The 19,664-nt window shown below is 49.6% G+C and overlaps 2 protein-coding genes across 2 annotated transcripts; one reads left to right on the forward strand and one right to left on the reverse strand.

The window, feature by feature from the left end:
• Positions 1–4,105: 4,105 nt before the first annotated feature.
• fzd5 (frizzled class receptor 5) lies at positions 4,106–8,118 on the forward strand. Its single transcript, XM_035522869.1, has 2 exons — positions 4,106–4,548; positions 4,663–8,118. Exon 2 carries the CDS (start codon positions 4,936–4,938, stop codon positions 6,685–6,687), a length of 1,752 nt encoding a protein of 583 aa, XP_035378762.1. The 5' UTR covers positions 4,106–4,548; positions 4,663–4,935; the 3' UTR covers positions 6,688–8,118.
• A 616-nt stretch (positions 8,119–8,734) lies between these two features.
• Positions 8,735–18,131, reverse strand: ccnyl1 (cyclin Y-like 1). The gene is made up of 10 exons (XM_027033157.2): positions 17,449–18,131; positions 13,908–13,982; positions 13,483–13,517; positions 13,293–13,393; positions 12,613–12,648; positions 12,460–12,511; positions 11,186–11,305; positions 10,438–10,604; positions 9,427–9,589; positions 8,735–9,127 (listed from the first exon to the last, which is right to left on the reverse strand). Exons 1-10 carry the CDS (start codon positions 17,600–17,602, stop codon positions 9,011–9,013), a joined length of 1,020 nt encoding a protein of 339 aa, XP_026888958.1. The 5' UTR covers positions 17,603–18,131; the 3' UTR covers positions 8,735–9,010.
• Positions 18,132–19,664: the final 1,533 nt, after the last annotated feature.

Below are 19,664 nucleotides of genomic sequence, written 5' to 3' on the forward strand. Positions count from 1 at the left end.
CTCTCTCTCTCTCTCTCTCTCTCTCTCTCTCTCTCTCTCTCTCTCTCTCTCTCTCTCTCTCTCTCTCTCTCTCCTCAAGCAGCGATTTGTCTTGGCCTTAGAGAGCTCTAAAGCTTCCCTCTGACACTCCATAATCCACCAGGATCTAGCCACTGCCGATGGGCTGGGACATGCCTTACCCTGTGTGTGCGTGTGCGTGTGTGTGTGTTTTCAGCATCTCGTGGGTGGAGAGGCACTGTGCTTATCCTGAACTCCATTAAGTTCTTAATGTTTGACAGGCCAACGCTGAACACTCACCTCCTCTCCTCCACTTTAACGCATCCGTTCACATGTATACGTGCTATTCATTCTTGACTGTGCGGGTGAGACGCCCCGCCCACCACCAAAAGCATGAGAATGTTTGTTTTTCCCCCACAAGTACAGGGAACAATAGACTTATTTTCCAAGTGTTTTTACTCCAGTTTAACCTACACCACCCAATAACACCCACCTCTCATGGACATTTACTAGGGTTCACGGTTCACAATGGTGTAATGACATTAAAAAAAATGTAAATATATTGTGAAACATATTTATTATTTAAATAGTTTATTTGTAGACAGTAAGTGACACTGAGATCATCAGGACATGGGAGTTCACTGCAGCAATGAAAAAGTGTCCTGTCTCGCCATCGTTAGGGCGTCCGCAGATTCTCCTTCATGCTCTGAGAAAAGAGGATCGCACAAAAACACAGGAGGGGCGGAAAAAGTGTATCCAAGTTCCAGCGTTCGATGTGCGTCCTCCCATTGTTTTAGCAGGGCCGTGTGAATGTGTGTGTGTGTGTGTGTGTGTGTTGGGTCGGACTCGCTTGCCCGTGCTTCATGTCGAGCAGAGGGTAAACTGAACCTGTGTGTCAGCCGCGCTTAATTGTCGCCGCCAATTAGTGCGTCGGCGGCGGACACAATGGCTCCGCTGTAGCGAGGGGAACGCTGTCCTTTGTGCCGCTCCAGTGGTCTGCAGACCAGTCAAGACTCATTTAGGGACCTGTCAACATGGGTCCTGGCTGCCCTCGTGGGGAGGGGGGACGCAAGGGTCCAGTTCTGGTATAGAAAATGGAGGGGGTCTCGGCCCCGTTCCGCATGCTGTGGCCCCTGGGACGTTCCACCTGCGGGGACAAAGACCTAGGGTTCCCCACTAGTGACAATGACCTAGATTAATTGCGAAGAACGTTCTGGTGTGTCTGACCATGTTCGCCAGCCCGGAAAGTGAATCGGGTCCGTTTCCCACAATAACGATGTTACAAATGTTTCCACGTGTTGCAGATTTTTGCATGTGGCAGATTTCGTGCCGTTTATGCTTTTTGACACGGTAGCGCTTCCTTACTTTCATTTACCATGTGACGTTAACTCTCTGCTCTACTGACAATGCAGACTAATCAGCGGGACATTGTCGAGTTGTTATGATGTTATCTTGGTGGGTGTCTGGCTCCAGACTTTACTCGAAGGACGTAATGGCCTGTGGTGAGTACACACACACACACACACACACACAGTTGGAGCAGTGTGGACACAGAAAAAGGACCTGACATGACTTCCCTCGGGAAGCTTTTGGCGCATTTCTAGGCTGTCATCTCATTCCACTCTAATCCTGCACCACTAGACTGACTGCAACTTCTGTAACTTCCATGAGAAGTCCAGACGTTAGCGTACGTGATAAACGGGTCATTTCGGCACTTCTGCACCCTGCCCAGCCACATGCTCTCTGTGCCTCTGCTTCAGAACATATGAAGTCACCGTCTATCATCAGCAAGAAAAGGAGAGGAAACGGAAGAGTGAATGATGGATGAAAAACAGTGAATAATTCATTCTTTTGAAAGACATAATTTCTCTGTCGTTTCTCGTGTATGTTTGCGTCTTTGTGTCTAGTACAGGGGAAGAGGAAGGTTTTGAGAGAGATAAACCTCTTTGTGTGGACACCTGTAGAGGCATGCAAGGCGCACAGAGGGAGAGGGAGAGAGAGAGAGATGGAAAATGTGGGTCACTGTGGCCACATGCCCAGGATGCATCACACGGCACAAGACAGGCGTACCCTGCCTTAGCATGCCATGACATCAGCATTCACGTACACAGACACACTGAATGTGTCGCTAGTGCAGAACTGCGCAGGGTCTCCTCTACCATGGACAATCCCAGCTGAAAGAAGCTTAAAAATAAAATGCATTGTTTGAACAGAACCACTACTTTCACTCTCAAGCCCTCTGAGTCACAACTGACATCTCAAAGGTGTTTTATTTTTCCCTGACGAAGAGTTATGACTCAGGTCTACCAGTACCTAAACCTCAGCAATGATTGATAATTACCTTTCCTTCACCAAGAATATTTCATTTTTAATAGTTACGTTTTTAAACAGCTTGTGCAACCTCAAAACTGAGTCTGTATCTAATAATAGTGGGGTCATGGCAGAGAGCCATGGTAGGTCTGATTAGGCCCTGACAGGGTTTAAGGAAAACTGACAACTCAAACCATAACATCAGATAATTCCTGACAGCAATCAATCGGTGTGTGCGTGTGTGCGTGCGCACTGGTGAGTGATCCCCGAGCAAGCTTGAAGAACATGAGCGATCATATTTACTCTCATTGATCATTGTAGAGCTGTGGTTTAGTCCATGTAATCTAACAGCCAATTGAAATGCTCTCCTGAGCTGATGGGTCTCTTACAGTCATTCTTGAACACATACACACACTGACACACACCTTATGAGACCTTTGGACCTGAAGAAAGCTGTTATCTTACTAAATCAACAGAAGGAGAGAGAGAGAGAGAGAGAGAGAGAGAGAGACCTTCCCAAAAAGTCATACTTGAGCCTACACGTTTCTCTGACTAAGTGTGCTAAGTGTCTAAAGGTAATCCATACCTCACAGAACACTGTGAGCTACTCATTCTGCTAATGTGATACAGTACAGTCACATGGGCAGGAAAAAACCCCATTTGGGGCAGAGCCTTTATATGTAGCTCAGTCAATATTCCACCCAAACCGCAGTGCACATGATTGCATGCTGCTCAATACACACATGGTGCATGAGGGACCCATCAGTTTTCTTCAGCGCTAGTTATAAAAGTGTGGGAGCCGGCTGGCACCCAGAATCAGGACGTTCCACGGGCAGGGACACCCGGACGCACGGCGAGGACGGAGCTGTCTGTGGCTGTGAGGGCAGCATCCGCTACGCCCAAGAGAGACGGTGCTGACCACAACATTGACAGAACTGTATTAAAACGCTTCTCTTTCTCTTGTTTATACATCAAGGTACCATCAAAGTGAGCAGGCCAGGTGGGCTCCACGGTGACACTGTCTCCACGGTAACGGGGAGGATGAGTGCTCCTCCCTCCTCGACCCTCTCATTTCCATGCTTGTGGCCTCATGTACAGGCATAAGAGAGAGAGAGAGAGAGGGAGAGAGAGAGAGAGAGAGAGAGAGCTGTTTTAAAACAGTTCTGTCGATACTGCAGTCAGCCGTGTCTCTGACTCCCTACCCATTAAATGTAAAGTCAACATTCTCTCTCTCTCTCTCTCTCTCTCTCATGTGCGAGTGATGAAGCTTGCATCAGGAGTCATTATCCAAGTGTTTACACACCTCTGTCCTGAACCGGTATAGCAGTGAGTAAATGCAGAAGTAACACAGGACACCCTGATTCAAACAGAAGCAGGTCACCTGCTGCTCACATACATATTTATTACATCCTGCAGTTTCCCCCTCGCTGTGTTTCGGAGTGCGTCTCCCTGGTTTATTAGAGGTGACCTCTGCTAATGTGCTAGTGTCCATATAATAGACACTCTCATCATCTTTTCCTGTTTGGCGGACCAGCCCAGGTAATTTCGCACAATGCAGTGGCACCTGTTGCGCCAAAGAACTGCGTCGCTGGTCCATGATTGGTCTGTTTAGCGGCATGACGCGGTGGCGGAGCGACTAAGCCGGCTGAGGAGAAGGTGGGCTAATTCCCGTACCATCAATGGCCCACAATGAAGGGGGCTGGAACCTGACATTTGGGGGCGTGTCTCAGCGGTGCGATGGGAGGGGTTTCTGGACTTCACTGCACCCCTGAGTAATTACTGCCTCAGCAGCCCACAGACAACTGCGCCGGGCACAGGAGGAGATTCAGCTACTTTGGAAGCAATTTCTCAGGAAAAAAAGAGAAAAAAAAGTGGAGGTATTCGCGGGATCGTGGACGTTTCGTGCGCCTTTTTACTTAAAAAGAAGAAAAAGAAGAAGCAAACAAGTGAGCCGTGCGGCTGTTTCACATCAAACCTGTTGAGTCGGCACTCAGGCGCAAGGATCGGTGAAGAGCTCCTAGGGATTCGTTCTGGGTCGACGGACGGATTGTTCTCAACTCTGCGTGAAGCCGTTAAATGACTTCACCTGTCATGCTGAACCCGAAGGAAATTGTCGCGTAAAATGTTACTTTGTTAGAGGGATTTGGGAGGAAATGAACTTTCAACTTTTTTACGGCTATGCGTGGTGAATGATTTACCCTTCAGCTCCCAGGAGCGTCCATGGATGTGCACGCTTCTCCGGTACGTTAAATCCTCATTTCCCCGACTGTTAAAATAATGACTCGAAAGGCTATTTTAAAACCAAAGCTGACACGTGTGCGCTAATGACCATGTAAAGTCTGACTGTGTTTTTAGCCCTGTATGGAGTTTAGAGCCGTGGCGTGTCCAGACCCACTCGCCCCGTCGGTCTGGAGACTCTGGTGTGATTGATGGCGCAGTCGACTGCGCGCACGCTGCTGGAGCAATTGCGCTTTCCTCCGGGGAGTTCTTCCTTCCGAAGAGTGGCCGTAAATTAGCCGAGGGGCCCCGTGCTGAGAAAACGCTCAAGATCCGCTTTTGAGATTCCCGTTATTCTTGTTTAAAATCCCGTAATATTGATCGAAATCACCGCGCCGGAGTTCTCGCGCCATGGCGACCCCGGGGGAGCCTCTTTCCGGTTTGGTGTTTTGGCTGCGCGGCGTGCTCCTCGCGCAGCTGGCGCACCTCGCGCTCGCTGCCTCGAAGGACATAGTGTGCGAGCCCATCACGGTGCCCATGTGTAAAGGCATCGGCTATAATCTCACCTACATGCCCAACCAGTTCAACCACGACACACAGGAGGAGGTGGGCTTGGAGGTGCACCAGTTCTGGCCCCTGGTCCGGATCCGCTGCTCCCCCGACCTACTGTTTTTCCTCTGCAGCATGTACACCCCCATCTGCCTGCCGGACTATAAGAAACCGCTGCCGCCGTGCCGCTCGGTGTGCGAGCGGGCCAAGCGTGGCTGCTCGCCCCTCATGATCCAGTACGGGTTTGAGTGGCCCGAGCGGATGAGCTGTGAGCGCCTCCCCGTGCTGGGCGACCCCGAACGCCTGTGCATGGACCAGAACGGCAGCGAGAGCACCACGCCTTCGCCCAACCTGCCCAAGCCGACAGCCAAGGGCTCGGCCCGCCACCGCACCACCTCCAAGTCGGCGCCGGCGCAGAAGTGCGACCGGGAGTGCCGCTGCCGCGAGCCGCTGGTGCCCGTGGGGAAGGAAGCGCACCCCCTGCAGAGCCGCGCGCGCGCAGGCCCGCTGGCCGACTGCGCCCTGCCCTGCCACCAGCCCTATTTCTCTCCCGACGAGCGAGCCTTCACGGCCTTCTGGGTGGGGCTGTGGGCCGTGCTCTGCTTCGTCTCCACGCTCACCACCGTGGCCACGTTCCTCATCGACATGGAGCGCTTCCGCTACCCGGAGCGGCCCATCATCTTCCTGGCTGCCTGCTACCTCTTTGTGTCACTGGGCTACATCGTGCGCCTGCTGGCGGGCCACGAGCGGGTAGCGTGCGCCGGCACGGGCGACCAGCGCCACGTCCTGTACGACGCGGCGGGGCCGGCCCTCTGCACGCTCGTCTTCCTGCTGGTCTACTTCTTCGGCATGGCCAGTTCTATCTGGTGGGTCGTCCTCTCCTTCACCTGGTTCCTGGCGGCTGGCATGAAGTGGGGCAACGAAGCCATTGCCGGCTACTCCCCCTACTTCCACCTGGCTGCCTGGCTGGTGCCCAGCGTCAAGTCCATCGCCGTGCTGGCCCTCAGCGCCGTGGATGGCGACCCCGTGGCGGGCATCTGCTACGTGGGTAACCGGAGCCTGGAAAGCCTGCGTGGTTTCGTGCTGGCGCCGCTGGTGGTGTACCTGGCGTCAGGATCGCTCTTCCTGCTGGCCGGCTTCGTCTCGCTCTTCCGCATCCGCAGCGTCATCAAGCAGGGAGGAACCAAGACGGACAAACTGGAGAAGCTCATGATCCGCATCGGCCTGTTCACCGTGCTCTACACGGTGCCTGCCACCGTCGTGGTGGCGTGCCTGGTGTACGAGCAGTACTACCGGCCCGGCTGGGAGGAGGCGCTGGCGTGTGCGTGCCCGGCCGAGCGCCACCAGCTGGCGCCGGGCCCCGACTACGCCGTCTTCATGCTCAAGTACTTCATGTGCCTGGTGGTGGGCATCACGTCGGGCGTGTGGATCTGGTCGGGCAAGACGCTGGAGTCGTGGCGCCGGTTTGCGGCCCGCCGCTTCCCCTGTAGCGCCCGCAAGCCGCCCACCTCGGCCTCCTCCGTGTACAGCGAGGCCGGCGCGGCGCTCACGGCCCGGGCTGGCTCCGCCGTGCTCGGATCTTACCGCAAGCCTGCTGCCCCCCTGCGTGTCTGAACGACGTCTGCCGCGCCCCCTGCGCCCTCTTGTTCAGCAACAGAAACTGTAACTGCCCCACGGGTGGCATTTGAACCGTGCAGCGCTACAAGAGAATGGAACTCGTATGGCCCCGTGTGATTCAGCTGTACGTGGGGGAGGATCTTAACCGCTGTGTTTTGTCTCTGAAATTGCTGCTCCTTCTATGGATCCCACACGTGTGGAGGTCATGCTTGGAAATGAATGGAAGGAAGCAGTGTTAGATGCAGCTTGAGTGGTTCAGACAAACAAATACCAAAACAAATAAGCAGATATTGTAAGGTGACAGGAGCCACACCAAATTTAAGAAAAACCAACAAACTATTAACGACTTGCATCAGGATTCCTGTGGCCAAATGACGGAGGCCTTATATTTATTTGTTTATTTCTGTAAATGTGTTCTTTTTAGACTGTTTGTGACCTTTTATAGAAAGCAAGAGATGGGATGTTCCAAGGATCTTAAGACATTGAGGGTTTCACAATGGCACAGGCAGTCTAATTTAGTCTTTTACTGGTAAAAGATGGTTGGAATAACCTTTTCTCCACTGTATACACTTCTGAAACAAATATAAAAAGAATACTTAAAGGGTGTAGTGTATGCATGCGGTCAGCACACATGCATGACTGGACCGGATGTTGGCAAGATGAGTTTAATCTGTTACAAAGTTACAGATTTTCTTTCTTTGCTGTGTGATCTAGTACATGGCTTTTAACTTCATTATAAATTTGATGTCCACTTGGGGGGAAAAAAAAAAACTAAAATGTGTACAGCATATGTAAACCCTGTGTGATAAGCTATGACCTAAAGCAACAACAGAACATTGATCAAGGCAGCTCAAAGCTAACACACCTGCGTGTCAGACTGCAGTTCTGCCGTCCGTCCGCCCGCCCCGATGAGGCTGACGCCCCCTAGCGGTCACTTGTTGAACTGGCCCTAAAGTCCCTTAAATTTCCACATTAGCTTTCCTCATTGACCTTGACCGCAAGATAAAAACTCATCCAAAACTCGCTAGCCAGTCCATCAGCTCTCATGCAGCAGGTGTGTAGAAGTTGCAAGGAGCGTTGAAGTTTTAGCGTTGTTGTTAGTGCTCTTAAACAAACTGAACGGCATGAAACTTCTCAGCCAAACCTTTTGCATTCTGAGCGGAGAATTCGGCAGTGTGTTCATCTGAGAGTACCATAGTTGTGTGTCCTGTATGGCTGTACATATTTGGTCTATTCATCTGTAAATCATGTCATTTCTTTTTAATAACCTGGACTGCAGCTTTGTATGTAAATACTTTTTTTTTCTAAACAGAATTACCATTCCTTGATAAGATTTTAAAGAGATTCTTAGATATTTATGAAAAATGGAATGCTGTTTCATTTCTCTTATCAGTAGAGAATAAAATTGTGGACCAATCTGTGAACATACTAGTGTAATGTTTTGTTACACTGAATTACACCTAATGGATACAAACGATCAAACACGTGGATATTGTCAACCAAACATACGGGTCCGGCCAGTCCCAGTTAGAGTTCTAATAGGATACAAAACGTTACTGGTTTTGATGGTCAATTTTAGAGAGCCCACCAGCAAAAGTGATGGGGGTTGACAACACACACTTTATTGGGGAGTAGGGACAAGATCCGGCACCCGTGGTGAGTAATTACAGCGATACTCGTGTCTGGAAAAGGCCAGTGTGTAAGGCTGCACGTCAAATCGTACGCAGCTTTCAAACACTGGGTCTACCGCTCTCCATCTCCATATGGCTCACACCCGCCCTCAAACTGCAGATGTTAATAGGGCTTCTGTACGTTTCACCCTGCCCTCCAAGAGATGAGTGTGGACTGCATCCAGATCACTAGCGAATATTTGAGAACATCACTAGGGGAGTGTTGTAATTACAAGCATTCAAACATAACTTTCATCAAAACCAACATTTCAACCAAATGCCTTTTCTTATGTAGTTATATACTGTAAATGAAGTCTTATTCTGTCCCTGCTGTGCAACCTTAACCTGCATGGCAAAACAGGAAAGAATACATGTTTACATGATTAGTGTTTATTTAAAATACTCCATCTGCAATTGATTTCAATTAAAAACTGACAAATTTCACAGCTAGTAGCCTACATAGTAAGCAAAAAAAACAAAAGAAAACAATCCTTCAGTCAGTTTTTTGTTTCTATGTGGAGAAGTCGTTTTGCACTGGTGTAGGTAGGAGTCCTCAGTGTACTGGAGGAAAGAACCAGAGGACGGGGAGGGGCGAGTTCAAGGGGCATCGTGAACGCGAGCTCTATGTGCAGGGGTTAGAGGTCAGGGGTCTAGGAGAGCACGGCGTTGGACCTGCGGATGCCCACCAGGTTGTCCGCGCTGAACGACCTCCTCATAGCAGCCCGGCTCAGGTCTCTGTACTTGTCCTCGCACAGTCTGGAGATCGCCTGCACCAAAGACAGCCACCATCGGTCAGATCCAAGCCTTCCTCTGCGCTTGGCTGGTCTCTCTGAACCTGCCCCACAGGGCCTACCAGGTGTGCCGGAGCTCTGCTCCACCCCAGCTCCTGCTGCCCCTGAACTAAGGCTTTAGGAATGCGGGACGGCTGGGTTGGAGCAGAGACGTGGACCGCCCGGTCGGCCCCACGGAGCGGGCCGAGGAACCTGGCGTACTCCGCGCTCCACCTTTCACCTCTGCACCTGCGTGGAGAACATCCCTGACCACCCCCCCTCCCCATGGGACTCACCTCGAGCTTGTGAGCGCGCTCGTTGCTCAGGGGCTCCAGAGGGAAGCTGAGGTTGTTGTCATCGGCTAGCGAGCGCAGGTCGAAGTAGTACTTGGCATAGACGCTGGCCGGCACGTTGATGTTGAACTGCAGCAGCTCCAGGAAGTGCCGCTCCATCTCGTTCCTGGTGAGGGGAGGACACAGCAGTGCACCGACAGCCTCCGGAAATAACATCCTTACAAACACTGAGGCTAAACTTTTAGTGCACCTTTCAGTACAGCTAGTGTACAACCCTCAGTCAAAACAGATTATCAAGTCTTAGTCAGATTACAGGAGGAGTTCCAAGCTAGCGGCACATCCCTATTCCTCGATACAGTCTGATACGGTGCGAAAGGTGGGTGGGGCATCAGTGTGGGGGTAGTACCAAACGGTGTGGGGTGAGGGGCTTCTCCCTCTCCGCCACCTCTCATCACACGCATCCTCTGATCTCACCACTCTGGGTATGATGGCGCCGAGCCCGTCTCCTTGGAGACGCTGGCCTGTGTGCTTCAGGGAGGCGGCGGGAGGAAGGGAGGGAGGGAACCGGTTGCCAGGGGCAACAAATGGAGTGGGCCAGAGCCTGAGCCATTATGCTGGGGCTCTGAGAGCACTTGAAGGCAGCCAGCCCAGAGGCTCACAAAGCTTCAATGGACAGGATGAAAATAGACCTGAGAGAGCATGTGGCTACACCCACACACATACACACCCATCCACCCACACCCATCCACCCACCCACACCCACCCACACCCACACACAGGCACAGATGCTGGCACGAGCGAATGGAGTGGCTGTAAGCAAGCAACACTCCCCCCAGCACATCTCCAGGATATACTACTGTCCTGCTGCTGAGATTCAAGTGCCATGTCAGGTGAGGTGTGTAAATGCGCACACACACACACACACACACACACACACACACACACACACCCTCCTGGCTGGTGGTGGTGCAGATCTGGGCATGGTGACACACACACACACACACACACACTCACATGTCCTCCACAGTGATGTCTTTGAGGATCTGGCAGTAGTCCACGTTCCAGACGGCCTGGTCATCCCAGACTTTGGAGGCCAGCAGGATGGCTCCCAGTACGATCCTCTTCCAGTTACAAGGGCAGATGTCAATCTCCGCATAAGTCAGCAGCCTCTCCAAATACACCTGTGGCACACACCCCATGAGAGAGGAGGTCCCATGTGACACAACCCCGTGAGAGAGGAGGTCCCATGCTAAATTATGCTGCAGGTCAAACTAAATTATCTGTAGGAAAAGCAGCATGGCAAGCTAAGATGTGTGCAAGTTCACTTGAGCCAATTGTTTCTGCGTGTCTTGTTCTGAGCTAAACTAGCTGCCTGAGATTATGAGAATCTGCTGCCCTCTGGTGGGCATCAGAATAACTTGAACTCTGAGCATATGGACAAAGTCCAACAAAAAGAGTGTGCTTGTATGATTTGAGGATCAGGGCACACGTGTGGTCTGTCAGCACTTGTGCCTCCTGTGACCTGCTGGATTTCCTCCAGACATTCTAAACACTAGAATGACTTTTTTTTAATTGCCATATCTACCGCAAAGCATGCTGGGCACTTAAGAAGCAGCCTTGTTGTAAACAGATTCTGGTGAGTCTTGCAATTGAACTGGACTATCAGTGAAGACCCTCCATTTATGGTTTCTACGGCTAATCCACAGGAAAGGAAAGAAAAAAGATTTGGTTTTCTATTTCCGGGCGGCTGCGGTCCTCTCACCAGCGTGACGATGGCGCACTCGGCCGTCAGCTGGGCGGCGCTGAACAGGGTCCGGACGAAGCGGTAGATGAGCTTGTGTTCAGGGTCCGTGCGGAAGTAGTCATCGGGGACCAGATCCCTCTGGACATGCAGACACGGGAGAGGAGGGGTCAAGACCTTCCAGACCTACGAGCTGCTTCACAGACCGTGCTCCCAACAGCACGGCGGCCCAGTCTGGGGCGAGTCAGCACATGGTGAAGGCAGGCCACAGTACGACACGGATCGGCCTCTCACGGCCGTGACGATACGGACCACAACAGAAGGAGAGAGTCTCACAACAGGTAATATACAATAATAATGAGACAGATCTGAAAGGAAGCATGTTGGGAAAAAAATGTTTGAGAACCAGTTATAATCTCTGAACTCACCAGAAGATGAAAACCTTGTTTAATAAATAAATAATTACATTTTTAAAAATAGGAGCAGACTATGAAATTTGCTGTGAAAATAGCTGCAGTCCTGCAGTGCTTCCTGCATTCAGTGAGAGGACAAGCTCCGGGTCACTCACATCTCCAGCATTCGTCGGACGCTCTTATTCGGAGCGCCAGGAGAGAGCATGTGCACGCCCTGGGAGTCGAACCCGTGACCCGGGTAATGGAGAGCGTCTTGCTCTATCTGCTCTACCCGGAGACGTAAGCCATTGGGTAGACTACACGACCTTCAAAGTCGCCAGATTAACGCTGCCCCTCGCTCCATGTCGTGAGTTCTGATTGGCTTTAGCTCAGCAGCGCACTAATTACCAGTCATAATTGGGCCGCAGCAGTTTTCACACTACAAGGTTGGGACTCGCCGACAGGTCTCTGTATGTAGCATGCTAGATATTATTTGTGACTCTGCGAGCGATCAATGAGTCTCTTGGGTCGCTTCTGAACGATCTGCACGCAGGGATCAAGAGACGATTTTCCAGCCCTGAATTTTCCAGCCGATTTGCCTCCGGTCTGGAGCTTTTCTTGGCGACCTCCAAAACCCGCTAGCGAGCGCAAAACCAGGGAAAAAATCGTGTACCGTGAGCTCTGCATTACACGAGCGCACGCTGCGGTGGGCACGTCATAAATCTATAATTTAGTAGTCGGATTTGCTGGGATTAAGATTTTAGTACTGAACCACGATGCTGTACAACCTGTCAGGGATGAAATTATTTTGGGGTGAGATTCACAGAGGGACTAGGAGCTATAGATTAAAGTGTCTGCCTGCCAATCACATCGTCCCTAAAAGGAGAGCGAATAGCCACTTACAGACAGTGGATGTTTCTTTTCGTCGAAGATGTCCAGTGACCTGTCTGAGTCCCTGAAAGCAAGTCAAGAACTCGATCAACGCACATCTTAACTGATACTCGCTGCAAATTAGATGGCAAGCCTGCTCAAAAGTTAAACGGTGACGTGTCATACCTGTTTTTAATGTGGTAGTATATTGCTAATGTAACACTGGAAAGAGAACAAAACAAAATCATTGCATAACACAGTCAAGGCAACGGGGTCATAAACACAGGGCAGTGTGCAAGTAATTAGGCAGCAGCTTCCAAACAGCACTGCTCAGCTGTTCTTTGGCCCGCCATTTGTCCACAAACAAACGACCATAACCAAAACATTACCGAGCCCCTCCCCCCCCCCATACAAAGTCTGAGAGTGAAGATGAACCTGCACCAGGGAGCAGGAACAGGTCAGGCCGTCAGGAGTCACAGCGCGCCAGCACTTCTGCACACCATGGCGTGCATTAGCACTGGGTGGCTAGGAATGCCATGGAAATGCGCTCATGTGGCTTTACGGGCATGACAGCAGGCGGCAACAACAGCAGATGTCTGTGCTGTACAGGAGCGTCCTAACCTAATGCCTCGGAACGTTCCCTCCAATTAAAGCAGACACCCTGCACTGCAACCTCAATTATCATTTTACATTCAATCCTATGTACAGTTCCAAAACAACAGAAGCTGCCGCAGGCCAAATACTCACAGACTGCACTGATATTACACACTGTACCAAGAAACCTAAAAATGTATAGTGCAAATAAAAACAACTACTGACTGAAATTTACCTACACACTGCAGCTGCCCGATTCATCTTCCACTCACCATTTGATAGTGCTTTTTAGGTTGGGCTGGCTGACCGTGCTGTCATCGATAAATATCGTCGAGCAGGAGCTGTATTTTTTGGAGAGGAGACCAGGAGATATCTGACAGAGAGATCTGGTTGTGAGGATCACTTGGAGGGAGTTTCCATGGCATCACTGAGCACACTGGGAACCTAGTCCACCTTACTTACGTGATTTATATGATTGCTTTTCCTCTTATCCCGGACTGTAAGAAAAAGAGGCAATATGTCAGAACATCATTAGTCCCAGTCACACACACACACACACACGTTTCAGACCATCACCAGCGTGCTCACACGCATTGTGGTCACTGCGATTTACCTTTATGGATGCAAACCATTTAAAAACCTGGAAAACATTCTAATAGAAAAATTCTGGGCCTATCGTCCATGGATATATTTGGCAAAGACATGACAGCAAACATGCAAACATAACTATGCAACATACTCTTAAACGCAACATGACAGCTCAAGAATGCAAGACAAACAAAAGTATCGTTGCGAAACCTAAAGCAAATGGTTTCATTAGGTCATCATTTTAACCACAGGTGCAAAAAGCAGTTGAAATCTGGTCAGGTGCCCAAGTTTCCACTCACCGTCTGTCTGAGACTTGCTGAGGAAGATGGTGCTGGCACGGGCGTGGTCCGAAGGGTTAGACTCCAGAGCTAAATCTGAACCCCATGCACGCAGAGACACAGAGAAGACAAAGGAAACTAATCAGATCAGATTTAATGGTTGGTGAGGCCACGCGGTGCCTCAGACACCTTTGATGTGGTGTGACGTGGTGGTACTGAAAGAGGCTGGGCTCTGAGTGTCCACGCCCAGGGTTTCGGGTCTGAAATGCTGTACGTCTGAATATAAATGACAATTTTAATAAAACAAAACACACACACAAAAAAACAAAACAAACAACCAACCAAACCGAGTGTCCTATTCTTGATACATACTTTATAGTGCAGAAACGCATGGTTCCTCTGACTCCGAGGAAACACTCGGTACTTTCTGTAGGTCCTCTTTGAGGGAGCAGATAGACAGCATGCCTACCCACTACACTGGCACTGGCTGGCACAGCGGGCACAATGTGCCTGTTGTGGGCACAGGCGGGAACACAGTACCCTCCCTCTGCATTAGGCTTGTGCCGACAGACGATGGCTGACAGACATCACGACAATGAGCTGGCACCGTGATGCCACACCCCTGTCCAAACCCACAGTAGGGTGCACCCTACCTCCTGTAATTCAACTATCTGTTATAACATAGAAAGCTATATTTATTACTTGGGCCGCAGAGCTGATGAATATGGATTTTAAGGAGTGTTGAGTCTTACCAATGAAAACCCTTATGTAAACAGTTGTTTTAGTTATTTTATTATTTGTTAGTCATTTTACCTTTTACATTAAAAGGCCAAGCATGTTTATTTAGACTTACCTTACTTCGTTCATGTATAGGCAGTTAAAAATAACACTTACAATAATACTTTACATTATTGTTTTATTTCATAGAATGCATATCTTCAGTGGGCCTACCAAAATCAGTTTATGGCAGCACATAAACGGTTTAAATGTATGCATGAGCAAACATTCAAATAAAAAAAATACTGCCTAATAAACAGAAGAAACGCTTTCTTTTTAACAGAGGACATCAAACAATACCAGGCTTAAGTGATTTTTTCAAAAAACGTCTCATATATGGTTTATCATTGCAAGGGCTCATAATAAATAGTAATTAATGTATTAATCGAACGGCTATTGAAAAAATGTATTTAAAAAAAAGTATCTAAAAAAATCCTATCCCCCTTGTCCATCGCAATGTCTCCTTGTAGACATTGTCCTATGCCAGTTAGAGCCAACCCTACTCTGCATCCCCCTCCTACCATCATGGGCACGGGGTCACGGCAGGTCGGCTCACAGAGCCGAGATATATCCACTTAGATCATTGAATGAGAGACTCCCAGAAGCCCCCTGAAACCACGATGGAGAGCCTCCACTCTCTCTGGCCGGGGTCCTGGAAGCAACAGACGGTCAGACAGGCTGCATTTCGTCAATTGATCGCTCGAGCTTCCGACAGGCAGCGTTAATCACAGCCCCGAAGAATTACCACAGCGTCCCGGTCTAGACGCCCAGGTCTGCAGCCGCCGGGCCTCTCTCCAGCTCCTTGCTCAGGCAGGCCCGGTTCAGAGCCGACAGAGCTTACGGCTGGGCAGGGGTACGAGGGTGCCGGACGGGGCAGGCGTGTTACCGTGTGGTTGCGTGTTGTTGGAAAATACTGGCAGCTCATGCATGGTGCATTGTGCATGCGGACACTCACAGCACTGTTGTGTCAGCTCGCTGACTGGTAAATACTGGTTGGATCTACTACCCCACAGAGGAAGACCGAATTAACCTAACAGAGAGAGAACAAACCCAACAGCACTTGTTTTTGCTTGTCGTAACCCAATGACTATGTTAATACATTTGGGGCGGGGGCAGCAAATCACTGCAACTAAATAACTCAAGTGGATCAGTTACGCCAAGCATCCGAAGAAGCCGTCACATCCAAAGGCCTGGAAAGGTCCGTTTTACCCCCTCGTTTCCACCCCAAGCCGATCTCCCCCTGCACCTATTAGCAGGGTACCGACACCAGCTAGTGAACAGAGAAAGGGAGAAGACGACAGCAGCACTTAATATGGGCACATTCAACAGTTTGTCCAACTGGAGCTGTAGGACCCCAGAAGGCCAAAGTGTCATTGTCGGACCAGCTGCGAGTGCACGCCAGGTTGGGCGGCCCGGAGATGCAGTCGCGGACAGAGCCGTACCTCAGCAAAGCTGTGGCATTTGCACGCTAGCTCTCAGATCCCTGTGAAGACAGATAAGGCAGAATACACGGAGGTTCTGGGACATTTCCAACTAAAACGCCAATGTTTACCAAAGCTGGGTTGGCTTCTTGTTGGGTTTAACAAGCAAACAAAAACAAAACAAACGCTTTTTTTCCCCCATGGACAGGACATCGAAATCTAAACAGGTTTTTCCACGGACACTCATAGTACAGTCCAATCCAGTAACCTGAGCACCAGTTATAACTGCCATTCATTGCCTGGAAGTGTAGTCATGAACACACATCACCCACAAGTCTCTCACCTTGTTGACCAACATGCTCAAAGGACAATCAGACGCTTAAACTGTACTTGAGCTGGAGACTGGATGACAGTCCAGCTGAGAGTGCTAAGCCTGCAGCACCGTGCTCCAGTGTCAAAAATAACCCACGGCCGGCAATGGGGAGTGTGGGGGGAGCAGCGCCACACTTACGCCAAAGAAGAAAGGCCAGCCTGGCAGAAACCAGACGAGCGGGCTGGGCGAGCCAAATTTTGTACGAGTCTGGCGGATAAAAAGCTGGGAGCTCAGATGAGGGTATTACCAACAGACTCGGGATCTTTGCTCAACCGTAACCATAATCACGTCACGCCTCGTTTGTCCCAGATGTTGATGGCACATGGACAGGTTCTGGTTTCCCCTTCACAGTCCACTGCCATCAAATGTAAGGTATTTCAGTTGAAACTCCAGGAGAGAGAAGGAGGGAGACTGAAAGGACAGCTGTTCCCCTTCAATGGGATGCCAGGAATAGCACGGATATTTGGGAGTCTCCTCTAGCTCACTGTGCAGTCCTGCTCTTCCCTTGTCTGGGAAAATCCTTGGGGACTGCCTGGAATGTCCTTATCACCAAGCTCAATACCAGCTGTAGTAGCAAACACCACATGCTGTCCAACATATGCCTAGTCAGTATCATGGTCTGAAGTGTGTGTGCGCGCACAGGATGTTATTTCTGACGGATGTGTAGGTCTTTCTGGGGCAAAATAAACGTTAGTAAACCCTGCAAATTAACCCCGGATAAACACCAGAGGTGGGGGACCTCTCTCTCTCTCCCCCTCCCTCCTGCTTTTTTTCCATCGCAGACTGTTAGTTTGCTCAATCGTCACTCTTATCTTAGCGGTCTATCATGCAGCGCAGCTCCCTCCAGTAACTTGCACGTGTAGGCCGTCCTCGGGAGGAACCCGAAACGGAAGGCCACACGGCCATGGAACCGGATAAGTGCTCTGGGCGAAACCAGTGGCGGCTACTCACTTACTTAATGCGCTAAAGAGAGACGCGAGAGATCACCTACCGTCGGGCAGCTCCCGGTCACTGATGTGCTGCAGGTACGGGCCGGTGTCGTCGCTAAAGTCTGTGTTTATCTGGTAGGACTCCACGCGATCCTCTGGCCGCGGGAGCTTTGGACTCCCGCCGGGAGACACGCAGCAGGACACCGTATTCCCCATTGCACGCGGCTCCGAATATCGCGCGGAGCTCGGAAACTGTCAAATCCTCCCGGAATTTTTTTTTTTTCTCTCCCCCCCCGCCACCGGGAAAGTGCGTTCTCTCACGCGCGCGGCGGGCCGGGGACGGTGCAGACTAACGGCTAACGTCCCAAACCCGACTCTGGGAGCCGTTTGGACTAAACGTAACCTAACTACCGCCTCGGCTACAAACGCGCTTCACGTACAGCTCCGGGCAGATGCTTGTCACGGGCCGTCTTGACCCATCCCCGTCCCGCCTAGCCTCGCGAGCTAACGCGGCTAGCTAGCTAGCACGCTAACGGACGCATCGCCGTGAACGAGGGCGCGCTAGCCTTGGCTAATCGGTCCCTTTAAACTCCGCTGACGGTGGTCCTCGAAGACTGGCGGTCCCACTCGTAGCACGTATGTGTGTAAAAGTTCGTAAAACGGGCAGCCCCGACCATCCGCGCTGCTCGGTGCCGGTGCCGGTAGCTAACTGCTAGCTAGCTGCAATTTTCACGCCATGAATCAAACGACAAGCTCAGCGCTGAGACCGCGGCCCGCCACAACCCATTGGTCGCTGTTTTTCTTTTTTCTTTTTTTTTATCTCCGTAGGTGGTGAATAAACGATGAGATGAGAGATAAACCGACCACAGCCCGTTTTAAACTTGTCCCACCGAGTCTGTTTGAGGATCCCCGTTATGCCCTCAGCCACACCGGCCAGTGTCGCGAGCCGTGCCCCGCCGCCGCCATCGGTTTCGGCCGATGCGATCCGGATCCGCCCACTTTAAAATTCTGTCAATGACTATTGGGCGTGTGACCACAACAAAACCGGGATCTTCGCCCTCATTGGCCAATAACTCTGCCACTTACAAAATGTAGGCGCCATTGGATAGATTCCTGTTGCTGGATATTTAATGTATAACCCAGCTCTCTTTTACACTACAGTCATTGGCGGTAGCTACAACTATAATTTATTTATTGTAAAAATAAGGTTATTTAAACTACTATGCAATGCATGCAATGCTAGCTGATCCTAACATTTCCTGTAGATTCAGTGATATATATATATATATATATATATATATATATATATATATATATATATATATATATATATATATATATATATTTTTTTTTATAAAAAAAGTTTTTAGTTAAAATTACATAAAGGAAGTTTTTAATATACTTTAATGAGTTCTCTGGTCAAAGTCTTTATTCTCTGCATTAATATGGTCATTAATGTTGTCATTTCCTTTTTGCAGAAGCTTTATTTGTAGTCCATGGCTACAAGGCACTGATGCAATATTGACCTCTCCCTGCCAATTATGATATGAGGGACTGAAAGAGTCCTAGATGTGATACCCTCGGACGTGCACGGCCGAGTTAAGCTTATATTTGTGTCCTAGATACATGTGAATGGTGTAAAATGTCACATTGCTTTTCGGGGTGGTAGATGTTGCCAGTCTGTGTTTTGTCAGGCCTGTGTGTGCTGGTTAATGATGCTTGACATTGCTTTGTACCTGATCTGATTTTACAGACAACACTGATGAAAAATTAAACGAGATTGGTAACTGAATTTAGGAAACCAACCAACCTTAACCTAATAAACAGGGGTGTACTGGACCATCAAGAGTTGTGAAATGTGAAATACAGTGACATTTTGCTCAAGTGAGAATTGTTTAAGGCATAATATGTTGCTAAGATTAGAGAACAGTAAAAATGAACCAAATCAAATCACAGCATATGGCCTGAATCAAAACTGAACAAAGAATTCCTAAAAACAAGGCTATTCATACATGTGTACAAAGATGTGATGCAAGAAGTGTAACTGTCTTTATAAGGTTATGGGCTATCAATCTTTTAAAGAGTTGTGTAATATCACACCTATTACATACTTAAAAGTTGCTCCTATCATTACTAGATAGTGTATATAGAAAGTGAGAGTGATGAATGGACTATATAAAGTAGGCATGTACAAAAATCAACAAAACACCCAAAATATTTCATCTAGAAACATCAGCTTTAATCCACAGCTAGAAAACATAAAAACATCGGTATCATC

This window comes from Electrophorus electricus, chromosome 25 (genome assembly GCF_013358815.1).
Source record: "Electrophorus electricus isolate fEleEle1 chromosome 25, fEleEle1.pri, whole genome shotgun sequence".
Classification (NCBI taxonomy): domain Eukaryota; kingdom Metazoa; phylum Chordata; class Actinopteri; order Gymnotiformes; family Gymnotidae; genus Electrophorus; species Electrophorus electricus.

Bases quoted from the DNA above. Each gene is read 5' to 3' on its own strand.
- ccnyl1 (XM_027033157.2), bottom strand. From the start codon at position 17,602: ATGGGGAATACGGTGTCCTGCTGCGTGTCTCCCGGCGGGAGTCCAAAG. The intron at 12,512-12,612 runs GTATGACACGTC...ACTTGCTTTCAG, and splicing joins TACTACCACATTAAAAACAG to GGACTCAGACAGGTCACTGG. The intron at 9,590-10,437 runs GTGAGTGTGTGT...TCCCCTCACCAG, and splicing joins GACATCACTGTGGAGGACAT to GAACGAGATGGAGCGGCACT.
- fzd5 (XM_035522869.1), top strand. From the start codon at position 4,936: ATGGCGACCCCGGGGGAGCCTCTTTCCGGTTTGGTGTTTTGGCTGCGC.